This window comes from Coregonus lavaretus (assembly GCF_964263955.1).
Source record: "Coregonus lavaretus genome assembly, chromosome: 24".
Classification (NCBI taxonomy): Eukaryota; Metazoa; Chordata; class Actinopteri; order Salmoniformes; family Salmonidae; genus Coregonus; species Coregonus lavaretus.
Genome location: NC_140011.1, coordinates 36950033 through 36965687, shown reverse-complemented (window position 1 = coordinate 36965687; position 15655 = coordinate 36950033). Strand labels below are relative to the sequence as shown.

The following is a 15655-nucleotide window of genomic DNA, read 5'->3' as shown; positions in this document are numbered from 1 at the left end:
TAGGCTAAATTATGAGGGGAAAAGGGAGCAAATTATTACGGTGAGGCACATGGGCTACTAACAGCTTACTACACAATATACACTTAGTATTACTTTCTTAGCTACAGTATACATATATTCCTGGCATATTACATAATTTATGCCGCAGCATACAATACATTTTTGGACTCACGTTGTTGTGCTGTGCTCACTTGAACAGGAAGGTGGCACGGCGGTCCTTCGTGGCAAATTTTGGCATTCTCTGGATTTATGGTGCTTTCACGACAACTGGGAACTCTGAAAAAAACAAGTTTGTATCATGACGTCAGTGATCTTCAGGTCGGAGCTCTAGAAAGAGGCCAGAGTTCCCAACTTGGAATTCAGAGTTGGATGACCGTTCAAAACGTATTTTCCCAGTCGTAGCTAGTTTTTTTCAGTTCCCAGTTGTCTTGAACTCACTGAAGTCTGAGATTTCCCAGTTCCGAGTTTCCAGTTGTTTCGAACGCAGCAGAAGCCAATGTTGAATGTTTATCATTTTAAGCTTGGAAAAGAGACCCTTTAACCCTTGACCAAAACTTGGACCACACACCCACTCCACTGAATAGCAGGCTAGTGATTGCTTTGAAATGCTTGCAGTTAGCCAATGATTCCTTCCAAACCACTCATTGTTGAATTTGCGATATCCAACTTTTTATGTAATGTTTATGCCCAATGGCCGATGAGCACCGATACGTTTTATCTATAATTTCTCTTCATATGAAAAGGATTGAAAAGGATTTGCCAGTAGATTGTGGACTTGATTCATGATGATGACTGCTAGCTTGCTAGCTAAGATTTTGAAAGTATGATGTTGACATGATCAGTCCAATCAAAGCTACGGTACATATAACGTGATTTGACGTCATTTTATCTGTGGCCAATGACCTTGGGCCTTCTTGGATGGGCACTTCTAATGTAACTCTATGGCAGCACCCAAGGGGCTTGAATTTTCAAGCTCTCCCTGTAGTTTTTGCGGTGACATAGTGTCCCCATGAGTAACAGAACACTGAGCCAATCACGGTGCATCTAGAGAACATTACCAACACCTACGCTCCGTATTTTCCGCTGGCTGCCCCACCACCACAGAATGCACTGAGCTAGGCTGAAACACCTTCATTTTGGAGCTGCCTTACTCAAGAAAGAAAAAAAGGGACCGTGTTCGTATGCAGCTTTATTAACTCAATGTTTTTATTTTATTTTATTTTATACATTGTTTGCAAACTGATGTGACACGTATTAATGCCAAAATAACATACAAACCAGGTAAAATAAACATTTACAAATAATGTGTATATATCTATATATTTTTTGCTAAACAGGTGGAGCTCAAAACACCTGCCCTGAATGACGGGTCGCCACTGCTCATTCACTTCCATTTCACCTGCACTTGACACCAAACTTCTTCGACACCTCCTCCCTCTTTTCCGCAATCTTCAACAGATTCAGATTCAACCTCTGCCTCCCTCATTCTCTTCAACCCCTTCTTCCTCTCTTTCTTGCCACCTCAAGTGACGCCATCTCTACTGCCGTTCCATCAAGCCATAAGACTCCTGAACAGCTAATCACGACTATTTGATTGCCCCCCCACCCCCCTCTTTTACGCTGCTGCTACTCTGTTTATTATTATTATTTATGCATAGTCACTTTAACTCTACACACATGTACATATTACCTCGACTAACCGATGCCCCCGCACATTGACTCTATACTGGTACCCCCTGTATATAACCTCCCTTCTGTTATTTTATTTTACTGCTGCTCTTTAAATATTTGCTGTTTTAATTTTTTTCTTAAACTGCATTGTTGGTTAAGGGCTTGTAAGGAAGCATTTCACTGTAATGTCTACACCTGTTCTATTCGGCGCATGTGGCAAATACATTTTGATTTGATTTGATCATCTCTGAAAAGACATCCGCACCCCGGTGGTCGTTTTGTATGATAACTACAACTGCCATAATGCCCTTGGGATATAGCAGAATCACCACCTTGGCCTATCACCTCGGTTGTCACTAGTTACCACACCCACAAAGTCGAAATTCGCTATGTCGTAAGAATTCATGAATTCATTTTGTTGCTTTTTTGTCTTAATTTAAGGTTAGGTATTTGGTTAACAGTGTGGTTAAGGTTTTAAAATCAGATTTTAAGAAGATAAATTGTAGAAATAGGCGGGGTTTAGCCATAATTATGACTTTGTGGCTGTGGTAACTAGTAACGACAATCACCTCCGCAACCCACTTCCCGACCATTAAAGAACATTGCTCTACTCAGCAGTCATGTCTGGGCTCCTCAGAACTATTTCAACCCGCACTGCTCCGGCTCTGCGGGGACCCGTGATCACCCAGAAGGCCAGTGTCTTCACCAGACCGGCTAAAGACCCTCTCGGCTCTGCCGTAAGTAGCTAACTTTATCTTTAATCGTGATACAGGCAAGAAGCTAGTAGCTGTTGAGGCATAAGCCATGTTGTTGGGCCTGCTAGTTAACGTTAGTTAGCTAACTGATAGCTGAAGGTGTTTAGCTATGACATTCATTAGTGTCCTAGCTAGCCAGCTAATTCCACTGTGGTGAGGTAACATTGCGATGACACACGAGTGTTGCATAGATTTGTTTTATTTTAGCCAAACATCTATTGAACATTTTAGAGTTGGACTGGAAGGTCACATTAGACAGTTAACGTTAGCTAACTGTAGGTCAGTTCATGACAGGCTGGGCAGGGATGCATAGCTACTGGTAAACTAGTTAGCTAGCTAGCTGACACACTGACAGATCGCGGGATGTCGGACCTATTCCTGTTTTGTTTCTTCCTTTTCAAAATACATCTAAGTTAGCTACTTTCCTATCAATGTAAAACGTTATTTTATTATTGTTATTAGCTATGATAATAATTTGATAGCGTTTATTGGTGCGATAATCTGCAAGGTCGTGTTAGCTATGTAGCTAGCTAACATGACTAACCACTGTCACTTATTCATCAGCAACATGACAGTGCGGTGATTGGGAGAATCTCCATGATGGGGGCATTTGTAGTTATGCACCTAAATACATTTGTTAGGGGTCTATCCAGTGAGCTGAAATTCTCAGAACAGAGAGAGAAATGTAGCTAGATAGCTGCACTTAAATATCGTTTTGCAGGTCAGGAGTGTCCATATAGTCTTTTCCATCTGACATGATTCCTTGGACCAAATCATATTTTATTTGTCACATACACGTGTTTAGCAGATGTTATATCAGGTGTAGGGAAATGCTTGTGCTTCTAGCTCCGACAGTGCAGTAATATCTAACAAGTAATATCTAACAATTTCACAACATATACACACAAATCTAGTAAGGAATGGAATTTAAGAATATATATATATATGGACAAGCAATGACAGAGTGGCATTGACTAAGATACAGTAGAATATTATAGAATAGCTCAGCTGGTAGAGCATGGTGCTTGTAACGCCAGGGTAGTGGGTTCGATCCCCGGGACCACCCATATGTAAAAATGTATGCCCACATGACTGTAAGTCGCTTTGGATAAAAGCGTCTGCTAAATGGCATATTATTATATTATTATATGAGATGAGTAGTGCAAGATATGTAAACATTTTAAAAGTGACTAGTGTTCCATTTCTTAAAGTGGCCAGTGATTTCAATAGGCAGCAGCAGCCTCTACTGTGCTAGTGATGGCTATTTACAGTGAGGGGAAAAAGTATTTGATCCCCTGCTGATTTTGTATGTTTGCCCACTGACAAAGAAATGATCAGTCTATAATTTTAATGGTAGGTTTATTTGAACAGTGATAGACAGAATAACAAGGAGTGCTCCTAATCTCAGCTTGTTACCTGTATAAAAGACACCTGTCCACAGAAGCAATCAATCAATCAGATTCCAAACTCTCCACCATGGCCAAGACCAAAGAGCTCTCCAAGGATGTCAGGGACAAGATTGTAAACCTACTCAAGGCTGGAATGGGCTACAAGACCATTGCCAAGCAGCTTGGTGAGAAGGTGACAACAGTTGGTGTGATTATTCGCAAATGGAAGAAACACAAAAGACCTGTCAATCTCCCTCGGCCTGGGGCTCCATGCAATATCTCACCTCGTGGAGTTGCAATGATCATGAGAATGGTGAGGAATCAGCACAGAACTACACGGGAGGATCTTGTCAATGATCTCAAGGCAGCTGGGACCATAGTCACCAAGAAAACAATTGGTAGCACACTACGCCGTGAAGGACTGAAATCCTGCAGCGCCCGCAAGGTCCCCCTGCTCAAGAAAGCACATATACAGGGCCGTCTGAAGTTTGCCAATGAACATCTGAATGATTCAGAGGAGAACTGGGTGAAAGTGTTGTGGTCAGATGAGACCAAAATGGAGCTCTTTGGCATCAACTCAACTCGCTGTGTTTGGAGGAGGAGGAATGCTGCCTATGACCCCAAGAACACCATCCCCACCGTCAAACATGGAGATGGAAACATTATGCTTTGGGCGTGTTTTTCTGCTAAGGGGACAGGACAACTTCACTGCATCAAAGGGACGATGGACGGGGCCATGTACCATCAAATCTTTGGTGAGAACCTCCTTCCCTCAGCCAGGGCATTGAAAATGGGTCGTGTATGGGTATTCCAGCATGACAATGACCCAAAACACACAGCCAAGGCAACAAAGGAGTGGCTCAGGAAGAAGCTGTCAATCACTGGAGCTGAAGGTTCGAGTTGCCAAACGTCAGGCTCAACCTTAATGACTTGGAGAAGATCTGCAAAGAGGAGTGGGACAAAATCCCTCCTGAGATGTGTGCAAACCTGGTGGCCAACTACAAGAAACGTTTGACCTCTGTGATTGCCAACAAGGGTTTTGCCACCAAGTACTAAGTAATGTTTTGCAGAGGGGTCAAATACTTATTTCCCTCATTAAAATGCAAATCAATTTATAATGTTTTTGACATGCGTTTTTCTGAATTTTTTTGTTGTTAATCTGTCTCTCACTGTTAAATAAACCTACCATTAAAATTAGACTGATCATTTCTTTGTCAGTGGGCAAACGTACAAAATCAGCAGGGGATCAAATACTTTTTTCCCTCACTGTAACAGTCTGATGGCCTTAAGATAGAAGCTTTTTTTCATTCTCTCGGTCCCAGCTATGATGCACCTGTACTGACCTCGCCTTCTGGATGATAGCGGGGTGAACAGGCAGTGGCTCGGTGGTTGATGTCCTTGATGATCTTTTTGGCCTTCCTGTGACATCGGGTGCTGTAGGTGTCTTGGAGGGCGGGTAGTTTGCCCCCGGTAATGCGTTCGGCAGACCGCACCACCCTCTGGAGAGCCCTGCGGTTGTGGGCGGTGCAGTTGCCATACCAGGCGGTGATACAGCCCGACAGGAAGCTCTCAATTGTGCATCTGTAAAAGTTTGTGAGGGTTTTAGGAGCTAAGCCAAAGACCACATGACATTGAGAAGTAATCATCTGTTCTACACGTTTGAACATTCTCATTCTGTAACATTACGCAACACCCTCAACATGGCACCATGCCAGGAATAACCTAGTTATGTTTACTCTACCTTCCTTTCTATCTGTAGGAGACCATCATCGGACTGGGACTGTTCGCACTGGCTATCCTTGGACCTTCCGGTTGGATTCTCGCCAACATTGAGGACTACAAGAAGAAAGATTGACTTAACATTTGACTCGGATGTCCTGTACATTCTCTGCTTATGAAAGACCCTCCTGAGACCATCATTACTTCAAGAACTCCGTGGAACAAATCCCCAACCTCCATGAACTACCTCTCCATCTCCAGTTTACTCTCCTCACTCCTATTTTACTCTCCAACCCTTTGGAGAACTGTCTGCCAATAAAACGGCTGCACAACATCTCAAGAATTGTGAATTTTAATTGAACAAGGAGTATGTTACAATAATAAAACATAATTAAACTTTAAATGTTCTAGTCTCAAATGTGCCTGTTTGTCAAGTGCCTCTCAATGATGCCAACACCACTCACTAAATAGCCTAGAGATAAATAAGCTATAAGAGCTGTCTAACGTCAGTGGTCACCAACAGTGCACAGCAGGTTCTGTCTTATTTACTATGCATACTTTTGAAGTTTAATATATACAAATTTCACATTCCTGCAAATAATGTTCTTTTTGGGTTATGATGTGGTAAGAAAGTAGCCTGTGTACCGGTCTTTACAGATAACATTCCACCCCTTGCTACTCCTGCAAATGACCTGTGTGGAATGTTAGCTAAAGAGGCCGGTACCCAGGCTAGTAAGAATGTACTTAAGCACTGATCTTCTTCAAATGGGTATATTTCAATCTAGGTGACACTTTTTCTATAGGCTACATGTTTATTGATGCCACTTGCATCCAAAATGCATCTAGTGGTCATGTAAATTATGATTTCATTCTAAAATGATCAATACCACCATCTGTTGGCCAATAGCTCCTGTTACAACAACACGCTGCAAAATAAATGAACACTATACAGTCCATTATAACTTATTTTTTACACCTTTTATGGCTGTCTACACAAGCAGCCCAATTCCGATCTTTTGCCCAATTATTGAGCCTATGTGCGAAGTCCGTTTATTATTGAGTTTAGGTGTTAGCTTTAATTTGGCTCGGTTTCATTTGTTAGTGTACCTTTTTGATTTAAATAAATCTTGAGTCTGTGGATTTGAAAGTTTGAGAATACATCTACAGAGTTGTGCTCCTCTGTTACCCCTAAAAAAAATGTCCATCTTGTATTTCTTCATCGCCAATGTCAACAGGTTAAAACAGACAGGAGTCCAATGTCATCAGGTTAAAACAGACAGGAGTCCAATGTCATCAGGTTAAAACAGACAGGAGTCCAATGTTTGCGTTAACAATAGTTTAATATAGTTTATGAAGTAATTACTTTAAATGATCATAGTAGAGTAGGAAGTGGAAAATGCTTTGATGCGTCACTATTAACTCAAATGAGGGTATCAACGAAACTTGTCAGTGCTCCATCGTTGTCCGGCTCTGCTTTGTCACAGAAAGAAGGAGGGTTGAAAACTTCAGGGTCCTCAACTCCAAGCACCATGTCAAAGAAACTCAGACTAGAGATGAAACAGACAGTAACATAAAAGCCCCCGTCAGGCTAAAAGTATTCAGACATTGGCTCTTTCTCAATGCAGTGTTTCTCAAACAAGACCATAGTCCAGGGTTCTTCAATTCCGGTCCTGGAGGGCCGAAACACCTCTGTTTTTCATCCTCTCCTTCTAATCAGGGGCTAATTCAGACCTGGGACACCAGGTGAGTGCAATTAACTACCAGGTAGAAATAAAAAACAGAAGTGTTTCGGCCCTCCAGGACCGGAATTGAAGAACCCTGCCATAGTCCCTTCATGAGATACTGTATATGACAACTGTTTCAGGATTTACAACTGCAATAACGCATAAGGAAGTATCTAACAAGGTTAATGTTGAATGAGTTTAAATCAAACAATACTGCCTAAAATTGAGATTGTGTACCACTTACCTTAGAAGGCTTTGGCGCTCAATGTTGTACCACCAGGCATGAACGGGCAGGCAACCAAACTCGGTGAAAGTGAGGAGGTAATCATCTGTAAGGAGTGTGCATGGACATTATAATAAAATGTGCAAAGATTATACAAATCACTAGCTATGTGAACAGCATACCGATTGATTTATGCCAAGGTCTTGATTACATTTCATAAGTCACTCATGCTAAGGGAGTTTAGCTGTGAATATAAATAATAATCAGTAGTTAGTCAGAGGTTTTCTGGAGTATTCGTCACTCACTCACCATGAGGCTCTGCCATTGTTCCTGACCAGTTGTTGACCAGCAGCCCTTCTGCAGGAGCGGAGAGGCTCCCAATGACCACCTGTGACTGGAACTTGGCATCCCTGGGGATCTCCATTGGCTTCCAAGGATCCTTAAAGTGGACCTTCTCACAGGTTTGGTTATGGCGGAAGATTTGATAAGCTATACCCTGAGAAGATGAACAAGAGTAGACACAAGTCAGAATGGTTTTTATCATCATAAAGTTAAACCCCCTGAATAACAATGATAATGTATAGAATATGCATCTGTAAATTCAAACCTCTTTATAGAGAAGAAGGGTGTCTCTGTAGGTGGTGTGGTTGTCCTGGTCCAGAAGAAGTCGGATGTGGACCCTCTCTTCAAAAGCATCATAGGAGAATTTCTCAACACCAAAAGTTTTCTCCTTGAGGATCGTCTGTTTGAATGTGTGATAGAAAATACACACATGATACCATTCAGGGATTATTTATAAAGAGAAGCATGCCTATTTCATTTGAACATGAAAGTTACAATATCAGGAGATCACTTAGTGCTCATCTCAATTAAATTAAACCATACTGCAGTATATACACAGTACCTCTTATTTATATAGCCAAATAAAATAACAGAATGGTTTTGGGTGCCATAAAAACTTATTATAAAAAATAAAAATAAAAAATAAAAAAACTTATTACAACTATCCTTTCACAGGTAACAAAGGTAGTGGTTTGTTAACAAAGACAATATGTAAAGATTTCTCTGGTGGGCTTGATATATATATTTTTAAGACTTACCAGTGCCATACTACCCTCGAACAAAGGTGGTGATTCTTTAATGTGAAAAACATAAATTAGTCATATTCATTCAGTACTACAAAGATTTTCCAAATAGAGATGCAATCTGGCATTCCTCAGGCTATTAACATGTCTAGGCTATAGACAATATGTTTAGTGTAATTTGATTTTAACACGTGGCGGTGCATTTAGTTGGTTATTCTAAAAGTATATCAATAAGGAATTTACGTTTTTCTCACTTACTACATGGATGAGGTCGTTCTGCCAAGCTCCCAACAGCCAGACACAGGCTGATGGAAAACAGAAGGTAGGCTTGCATCGCGTGGTTCTAATGTTGTTCTAACGTTGGTCTAACGTATGCAGTTCTAACGGCAGCAGCTTGCTCTCCTTCAGCAGTCCTCTCTGACTCACCCTCGTATTCAATGAGTTCTTATACACACCTATTTTCATCCAACTCCACCTCTCAGGGCCATGTTTTCTCTCTCACTGAGAGAATGGTACAAGGTCAGGCAGAAGGTCATGTGCGAGTCATGAAACATCCATAAAATAAGCAGATTGTGTGTGTGTGTGTGGATGTGTGTTTTGTTTGACAGAACATAAAACCATTTGGGACTTACCCATACAGGTGTCCCATGGGTTAACAAAGTTAATTACCTTAGCTAACCTAGGTATCGTGACTGTGGCCCATCTCCTGTACTCATTAACACAAATATACCCTAAAAGCAGCAAACAAGCATTTTTAGCAGTGATACTGTGCAATAGTGCACACAGACATTTCGGTGTCAACCTTCTTCAGTGTGTGTATGTTAAATACCATTTTATTACATTTGTCAAATCATACAAAACAATACAATTTACATATACAAATAAAATAAAACAACTTTATCAAGCACAGTTTTTTTTTATTGGTTTCAATTCTCACGAACACAATGCAACAACCCAGAGTTGGAAAAAAATGTCAGTTTGAGAGTGCAAAACACAACGTCTTCCATTGTGTTCGTGAGAATTGAAACCAATACAAAACAATACAATACACACAAACACAGAATGTTCAATATCATGTCAGCCTAGGGGCAATGAACTTTACAATTATAGCTGCCTGTGATAAACCAACTTATGAATAAAGTCATACATAGTCGTATACCATCTATTTTTTAAAGAGATGCGAGAATAAAACGTCATGTGGGCTTGATAAAGTCATTATGGCTTCACTATAGAATACTGCTCTGTATGTCTATCAAGACAATGCATCGGAGCTACTCTTGTTTCAGATCCTTTCGTCTATCTTCTTTATTGAAAGGTTTACATTTCTGTGATTAGTAGAATGTGTACACTGAGTATACAAAATATTAAGAACACCTGCTCTTTCCTTGACATAGACTGTCCAGGTGAATCCAGGTGAACGCTATGATCCCTTATTGATGCCACTTGTTAAATCCACTTCAATCAGTGTAGATGAAGGGGAGGAGACAGGTTAAATAATGATTTTTATCACAACCGGCCATGACCGGGTGTCCCATAGGGCGGCACACAATTGGCCCAGCGTCGTCCGGGTTAGGGGAGGGTTTGGCCGGGGGGGGCTTTACTTGGCTCATCGCACTCTAGCGACTCCTTGTGGCGAGCCTGGCTCCTGCAGGCTGACTTCGGTCGTCAGTTGAACGGTGTTTCCTCCAACACATTGGTGCAGCTGGCTTCCGGGTTAAGCGGGCGGGTTTTAAGGAGCGCGGTTTGGCGGGTCATGTTTCGGAGGACGAATGACTCGACCTTTGCCATTTCCGAGCCCGTTGGGGAGTTGCAGCGATGAGACAACATCAACATTGGGAGACAAAGCAGGTAAAAATACAAAATAAAGAAGAAAAACTAAGGATTTTTAAGCCTTGAGACAATTGAGACATGGATTGTGTATGTGTGCCATTCAAAGGGTGAATGGGCAAGACAAAATATTTAAGTGCCTTTGAATAGGGTATAGTTGTAGGTGCCAGGTGCACCGGTTTGTGTCAAGAACTGCAATGCTGCTGGGTTTTTTACGCTCAATATTTTCCCGTGTGTATCAAGAATACATCTGGCCCTTCATTGGACACTGTGTTAACAAACCTCCAAACGAGCTTCAATGCCATACAACAATCCTTCAGTAGCCTCCAACTGCTCTTAAACACTAGTAAAACTAAATGCATGCTTTTCAATCGAACGCTGCTGGCACCCGCCCACCCGACTAGAATCACCACTCTCGACGGGTCTGACCTAGAGTATGTGGACAACTACAAATACCTAGGTGTCTGGTTAGACTGTAAACTCAACTTCCAGACTCACATAAAGAATCTCCAATCCAAAGTTAAATCTAGAATCGGCTTCCTATTTCGCAACAAAGCCTCCTTCACTCATGCTGCCAAACATGCCCTCGTAAAACTGACTATCCTACCGATCCTTGACTTCGGCGATGTCATTTACAAAATAGCCTCCAACACTCTACTCAGCAAATTGGATGTAGTCTATCACAGTGCCATCCGTTTTGTCTCCAAAGCCCCATACACTACCCACCACTGTGACCTGTACGCTCTTGTTGGCTGGTCCTCACTACATGTTCGTCGTCAAACCCACTGGCTCCAGGCCATCTATAAATCACTGCTAGGCAAATCCCCGCCTTATCTTAGCTCATTGGTCACCATAGCAGCACCCACCCGTAGTCTGCGCTCCAGCAGGTATATCTCACTGGTCATTCCCAAAGCCAACACCTCCTTTGGCCGCCATTCCTTCCAGTTCTCTGCTGCCAATGACTGGAACGAATTGCAAAAATCTCTGAAGCTGGAGACTCTTATCTCCCTCAATAACTTTAAGCATCAGTTGTCAGAGCACCTTACCGATCACTGCACCTGTACACAGCCCATCTGAAATTAGCCCACCCAACTACCTCATCCCTATATTGTTATTTATTTTGCTCTTTTGCACCCCAGTATCTCTATTTGCACATAATCTCTTGCACATCTAGCATTCCAGTGTTAATACTATTGTAATTATTCTGCACTATAGCCTATTTATTGCCTACCTCCATAACTTGCTACATTTGCACACACTGTATATATATTTTCTGTTGTATTTCTGACTTTATGTTTTTTACCCCATATGTAACTCTGTGTTGTTGTTTTTTATTGCACTACTATGCTTTATCTTGGCCAGGTCGCAGTTGTAAATGAGAACCTGTTCTCAACTGGCTTACCTGGTTAAATAAAGGTGAAATAAAAAAAAAATTAAAAAAAATCAAGAATGTCCACCACCCAAAGGACATCCAGCCAACTTGACACAACTGTGGGAAGCATTGGAGTCAACATGGTCCAGCATCCCTGTGGAACGCTTTTGACACCTTGTAGAGTCCATGCCCTGACGAATTGAGGCTGTTCTGAGGGCAACTCAATATTATGAAGGTGTTCCTAATGTTTGGTATACTCAGTTTATATTGGAGTTTGGGCTCTATGGTTGCTGTAAATGACATCATGCTCATTCTTGAGAAAACTACAAAGTGGAAAGGCATTCTGCCAAGCTCCCAACAGCCAGACACAGGCTGATGGAAAACAGAAGGTAGGCTTGCATCGCGTGGTTCTAATGTTGTTCTAACGTTGGTCTAACGTATGCAGTTCAAACGGCAGCAGCTTGCTCTCCTTCAGCAGTCCTCTCTGACTCACCCTCGTATTCAATGAGTTCTTATACACACCTATTTAATCCAACTCCACCTCTCAGGGCCATGTTTTCTCTCTCACTGAGAGAATGGTACAAGGTCAGGCAGAAGGTCATGTGCGAGTCATGAAACATCCATAAAATAAGCAGACTGTGTGTGTGTGTGTGGATGTGTGTTTTGTTTGACAGAACATAAAACCATTTGGGACTTACCCATACAGGTGTCCCATGGGTTAACAAAGTTAATTACCTTAGCTAACCTAGGTATCGTGACTGTGGCCCATCTCCTGTACTCATTAACACAAATAGACCCTAAAAGCAGCAAACAAGCATTTTTAGCAGTGATACTGTGCAATAGTGCACACAGACATTTCGGTGTCAACCTTCTTCAGTGTGTGTATGTTAAATACAATTGTATTACATTTGTCAAATCATACAAAACAATACAATTTACATATACAAATAAAATAAAACAACTTTATCAAGCACAGTTTTTTTTATTGGTTTCAATACTCACGAACACAATGCAACAACCCAGAGTTGGAAAAAAAAGTCAGTTTGAGAGTGCAAAACACAACGTCTTCCATTGTGTTCGTGAGAATTGAAACCAATACAAAACAAAACAATACAATACACACAAACACAGAATGTTCAATATCATGTCAGCCTAGGGGCAATGAACTTTACAATTATAGCTGCCTGTGATAAACCAACTAATGAATAAAGTCATACATAGTCGTATACCATCTATTTTGTAAAGAGATGTGGGCTTGATAAAGTCATTATGGCTTCACTATAGAATACTGCTCTGTACAGTGGGGGAAAAAAGTATTTAGTCAGCCACCAATTGTGCAAGTTCTCCCACTTAAAAAGATGAGAGAGGCCTGTAATTTTCATCATAGGTACACGTCAACTATGACAGACAAAATGAGGGGGAAAAATCCAGAAAATCACATTGTAGGATTTTTTATGAATTTATTTGCAAATTATGGTGGAAAATAAGTATTTGGTCAATAACAAAAGTTTCTCAATACTTTGTTATATACCATTTGTTGGCAATGACACAGGTCAAACGTTTTCTGTAAGTCTTCACAAGGTTTTCACACATTGTTGCTGGTATTTTGGCCCATTCCTCCATGCAGATCTCCTCTAGAGCAGTGATGTTTTGGGGCTGTCGCTGGGCAACACAGACTTTCAACTCCCTCCAAAGATTTTCTATGGGGTTGAGATCTGGAGACTGGCTAGGCCACTCCAGGACCTTGAAATGCTTCTTACGAAGCCACTCCTCCGTTGCCCGGGCGGTGTGTTTGGGATCATTGTCATGCTGAAAGACCCAGCCACGTTTCATCTTCAATGCCCTTGCTGATGGAAGGAGGTTTTCACTCAAAATCTCACGATACATGGCCCCATTCATTCTTTCCTTTACACGGATCAGTCGTCCTGGTCCCTTTGCAGAAAAACAGCCCCAAAGCATGATGTTTCCACCCCCATTCATCACAGTAGGTATGGTGTTCTTTGGATGCAGCTCAGCATTCTTTGTCCTCCAAACACGACGAGTTGAGTTTTTACCAAAAAGTTCTATTTTGGTTTCATCTGACCATATGACATTCTCCCAATCCTCTTCTGGATCATCCAAATGCACTCTAGCAAACTTCAGACAGGCCTGGACATGTACTGGCTTAAGCAGGGGGACACTGCAGGATTTGAGTCCCTGGCGGCGTAGTGTGTTACTGATGGTAGGCTTTGTTACTTTGGTCCCAGCTCTCTGCAGGTCATTCACTAGGTCCCCCCGTGTGGTTCTGGGATTTTTGCTCACCGTTCTTGTGATCATTTTGACCCCACGGGGTGAGATCTTGCGTGGAGCCCCAGATCGAGGGAGATTATCAGTGGTCTTGTATGTCTTCCATTTCCTAATAATTGCTCCCACAGTTGATTTCTTCGAACCAAGCTGCTTACCTATTGCAGATTCAGTCTTCCCAGCCTGGTGCAGGTCTACAATTTTGTTTCTGGTGTCCTTTGACAGCTCTTTGGTCTTGGCCATAGTGGAGTTTGGAGTGTGAATTTTTTGAGGTTGTGGACAGGTGTCTTTTATACTGATAACAAGTTCAAACAGGTGCCATTAATACAGGTAACGAGTGGAGGACAGAGGAGCCTCTTAAAGAAGAAGTTACAGGTCTGTGAGAGCCAGAAATCTTGCTTGTTTGTAGGTGACCAAATACTTATTTTCCACCATAATTTGCAAATAAATTCATAAAAAATCCTACAATGTGATTTTCTGGATTTCTTTTCCTCAATTTGTCTGTCATAGTTGACGTGTACCTATGATGAAAATTACAGGCCTCTCTCATCTTTTTAAGTGGGAGAACTTGCACAATTGGTGGCTGACTAAATACTTTTTTTCCCCACTGTATGTCTATCAAGACAATGCATCGGAGCTACTCTTGTTTCAGATCCTTTCGTCTATCTTCTTTATTGAAAGGTTTACATTTCTGTGATTAGTAGAATGTGTACACTGAGTATACAAAATATTAAGAACACCTGCTCTTTCCATGACATAGACTGTCCAGGTGAATCCAGGTGAACGCTATGATCCCTTATTGATGCCACTTGTTAAATCCACTTCAATCAGTGTAGATGAAGGGGAGGAGACAGGTTAAAGAAGGATTTCTATCACAACCGACCATGACCGGGTGTCCCATTGGGCGGCGCACAACTGGCCCAGTGTCGTCCGGGTTAGGGGAGGGTTTTGGCCGGGGGGGGCTTTACTTGGCTCATTGCGCTCTAGCGACTCCTTGTGGTGGGCCGGGCGCCTGCAGGCTGACTTCGGTTGTCAGTTGAACAGTGTTTCCTCCAATACATTGGTGCAGCTGGCTTCCGGGTTAAGCGGGCGGTGTTAAGGAGCGCGGTTTGGCGGGTCATATTTCGGAGGACGCATGACTCGACCTTCACCATTCCCGAGCCCGTTGGGGAGTTGCAGTGATGAGACAACATCAAAATTGGGAGAAAACGGGGTAAAAATACAAAACATGGATTGTGTATGTGTGCCATTCAGAGGGTGAATGGGCAAGACAAAATATTTAAGTGTCTTTGAATAGGGTATGGTTGTAGGTGCCAGGCGCACCGGTTTGTGTCAAGAACTGCAACGCTGCTGGGTTTTTTACGCTCAATATTTTCCCGTGTGTATCAAGAATGTCCACCACCCAAAGGACATCCAGCCAACTTGACACAGCTGTGGGAAGCATTGGAGTCAACATGGTCCAGCATCCCTGTGGAACGCTTTTGACACCTTGTAGAGTCCATGCCCCGACGAATTGAGGCTGTTCTGAGGGCAACTCAATATTATGAAGGTGTTCCTAATGTTTGGTATACTCAGTTTATATTGGAGTTTGGGCTCTATGGTTGCTGT

At 42.0% G+C, this 15655-nt stretch overlaps 2 protein-coding genes across 2 annotated transcripts; one reads left to right on the top strand and one right to left on the bottom strand.

Annotated features, from left to right (window-relative positions):
* The first annotated feature begins 2248 nt into the window (after positions 1 to 2248).
* cox8a (cytochrome c oxidase subunit 8A) lies at positions 2249 to 5761 on the top strand. Its single transcript, XM_084140662.1, has 2 exons — positions 2249 to 2408; positions 5574 to 5761. The coding sequence occupies exons 1-2, from the start codon at positions 2292 to 2294 to the stop codon at positions 5667 to 5669; spliced, it is 213 nt and encodes a 70-aa protein (XP_083996788.1). The 5' UTR covers positions 2249 to 2291; the 3' UTR covers positions 5670 to 5761.
* Positions 5762 to 6953: 1192 nt separating this feature from the next.
* On the bottom strand, positions 6954 to 8899 carry epdl2 (ependymin-like 2; the record flags this gene model as incomplete). The annotated part of the gene is made up of 6 exons (XM_084140229.1): positions 6954 to 7080; positions 7502 to 7586; positions 7790 to 7976; positions 8088 to 8222; positions 8581 to 8615; positions 8824 to 8899. 6 exons carry the CDS (start codon positions 8897 to 8899, stop codon positions 6954 to 6956), a joined length of 645 nt encoding a protein of 214 aa, XP_083996355.1.
* Positions 8900 to 15655: the final 6756 nt, after the last annotated feature.

Bases quoted from the DNA above. Each gene is read 5' to 3' on its own strand.
- cox8a (XM_084140662.1), top strand. From the start codon at position 2,292: ATGTCTGGGCTCCTCAGAACTATTTCAACCCGCACTGCTCCGGCTCTG. The intron at 2,409-5,573 runs GTAAGTAGCTAA...TTCTATCTGTAG, and splicing joins AAGACCCTCTCGGCTCTGCC to GAGACCATCATCGGACTGGG.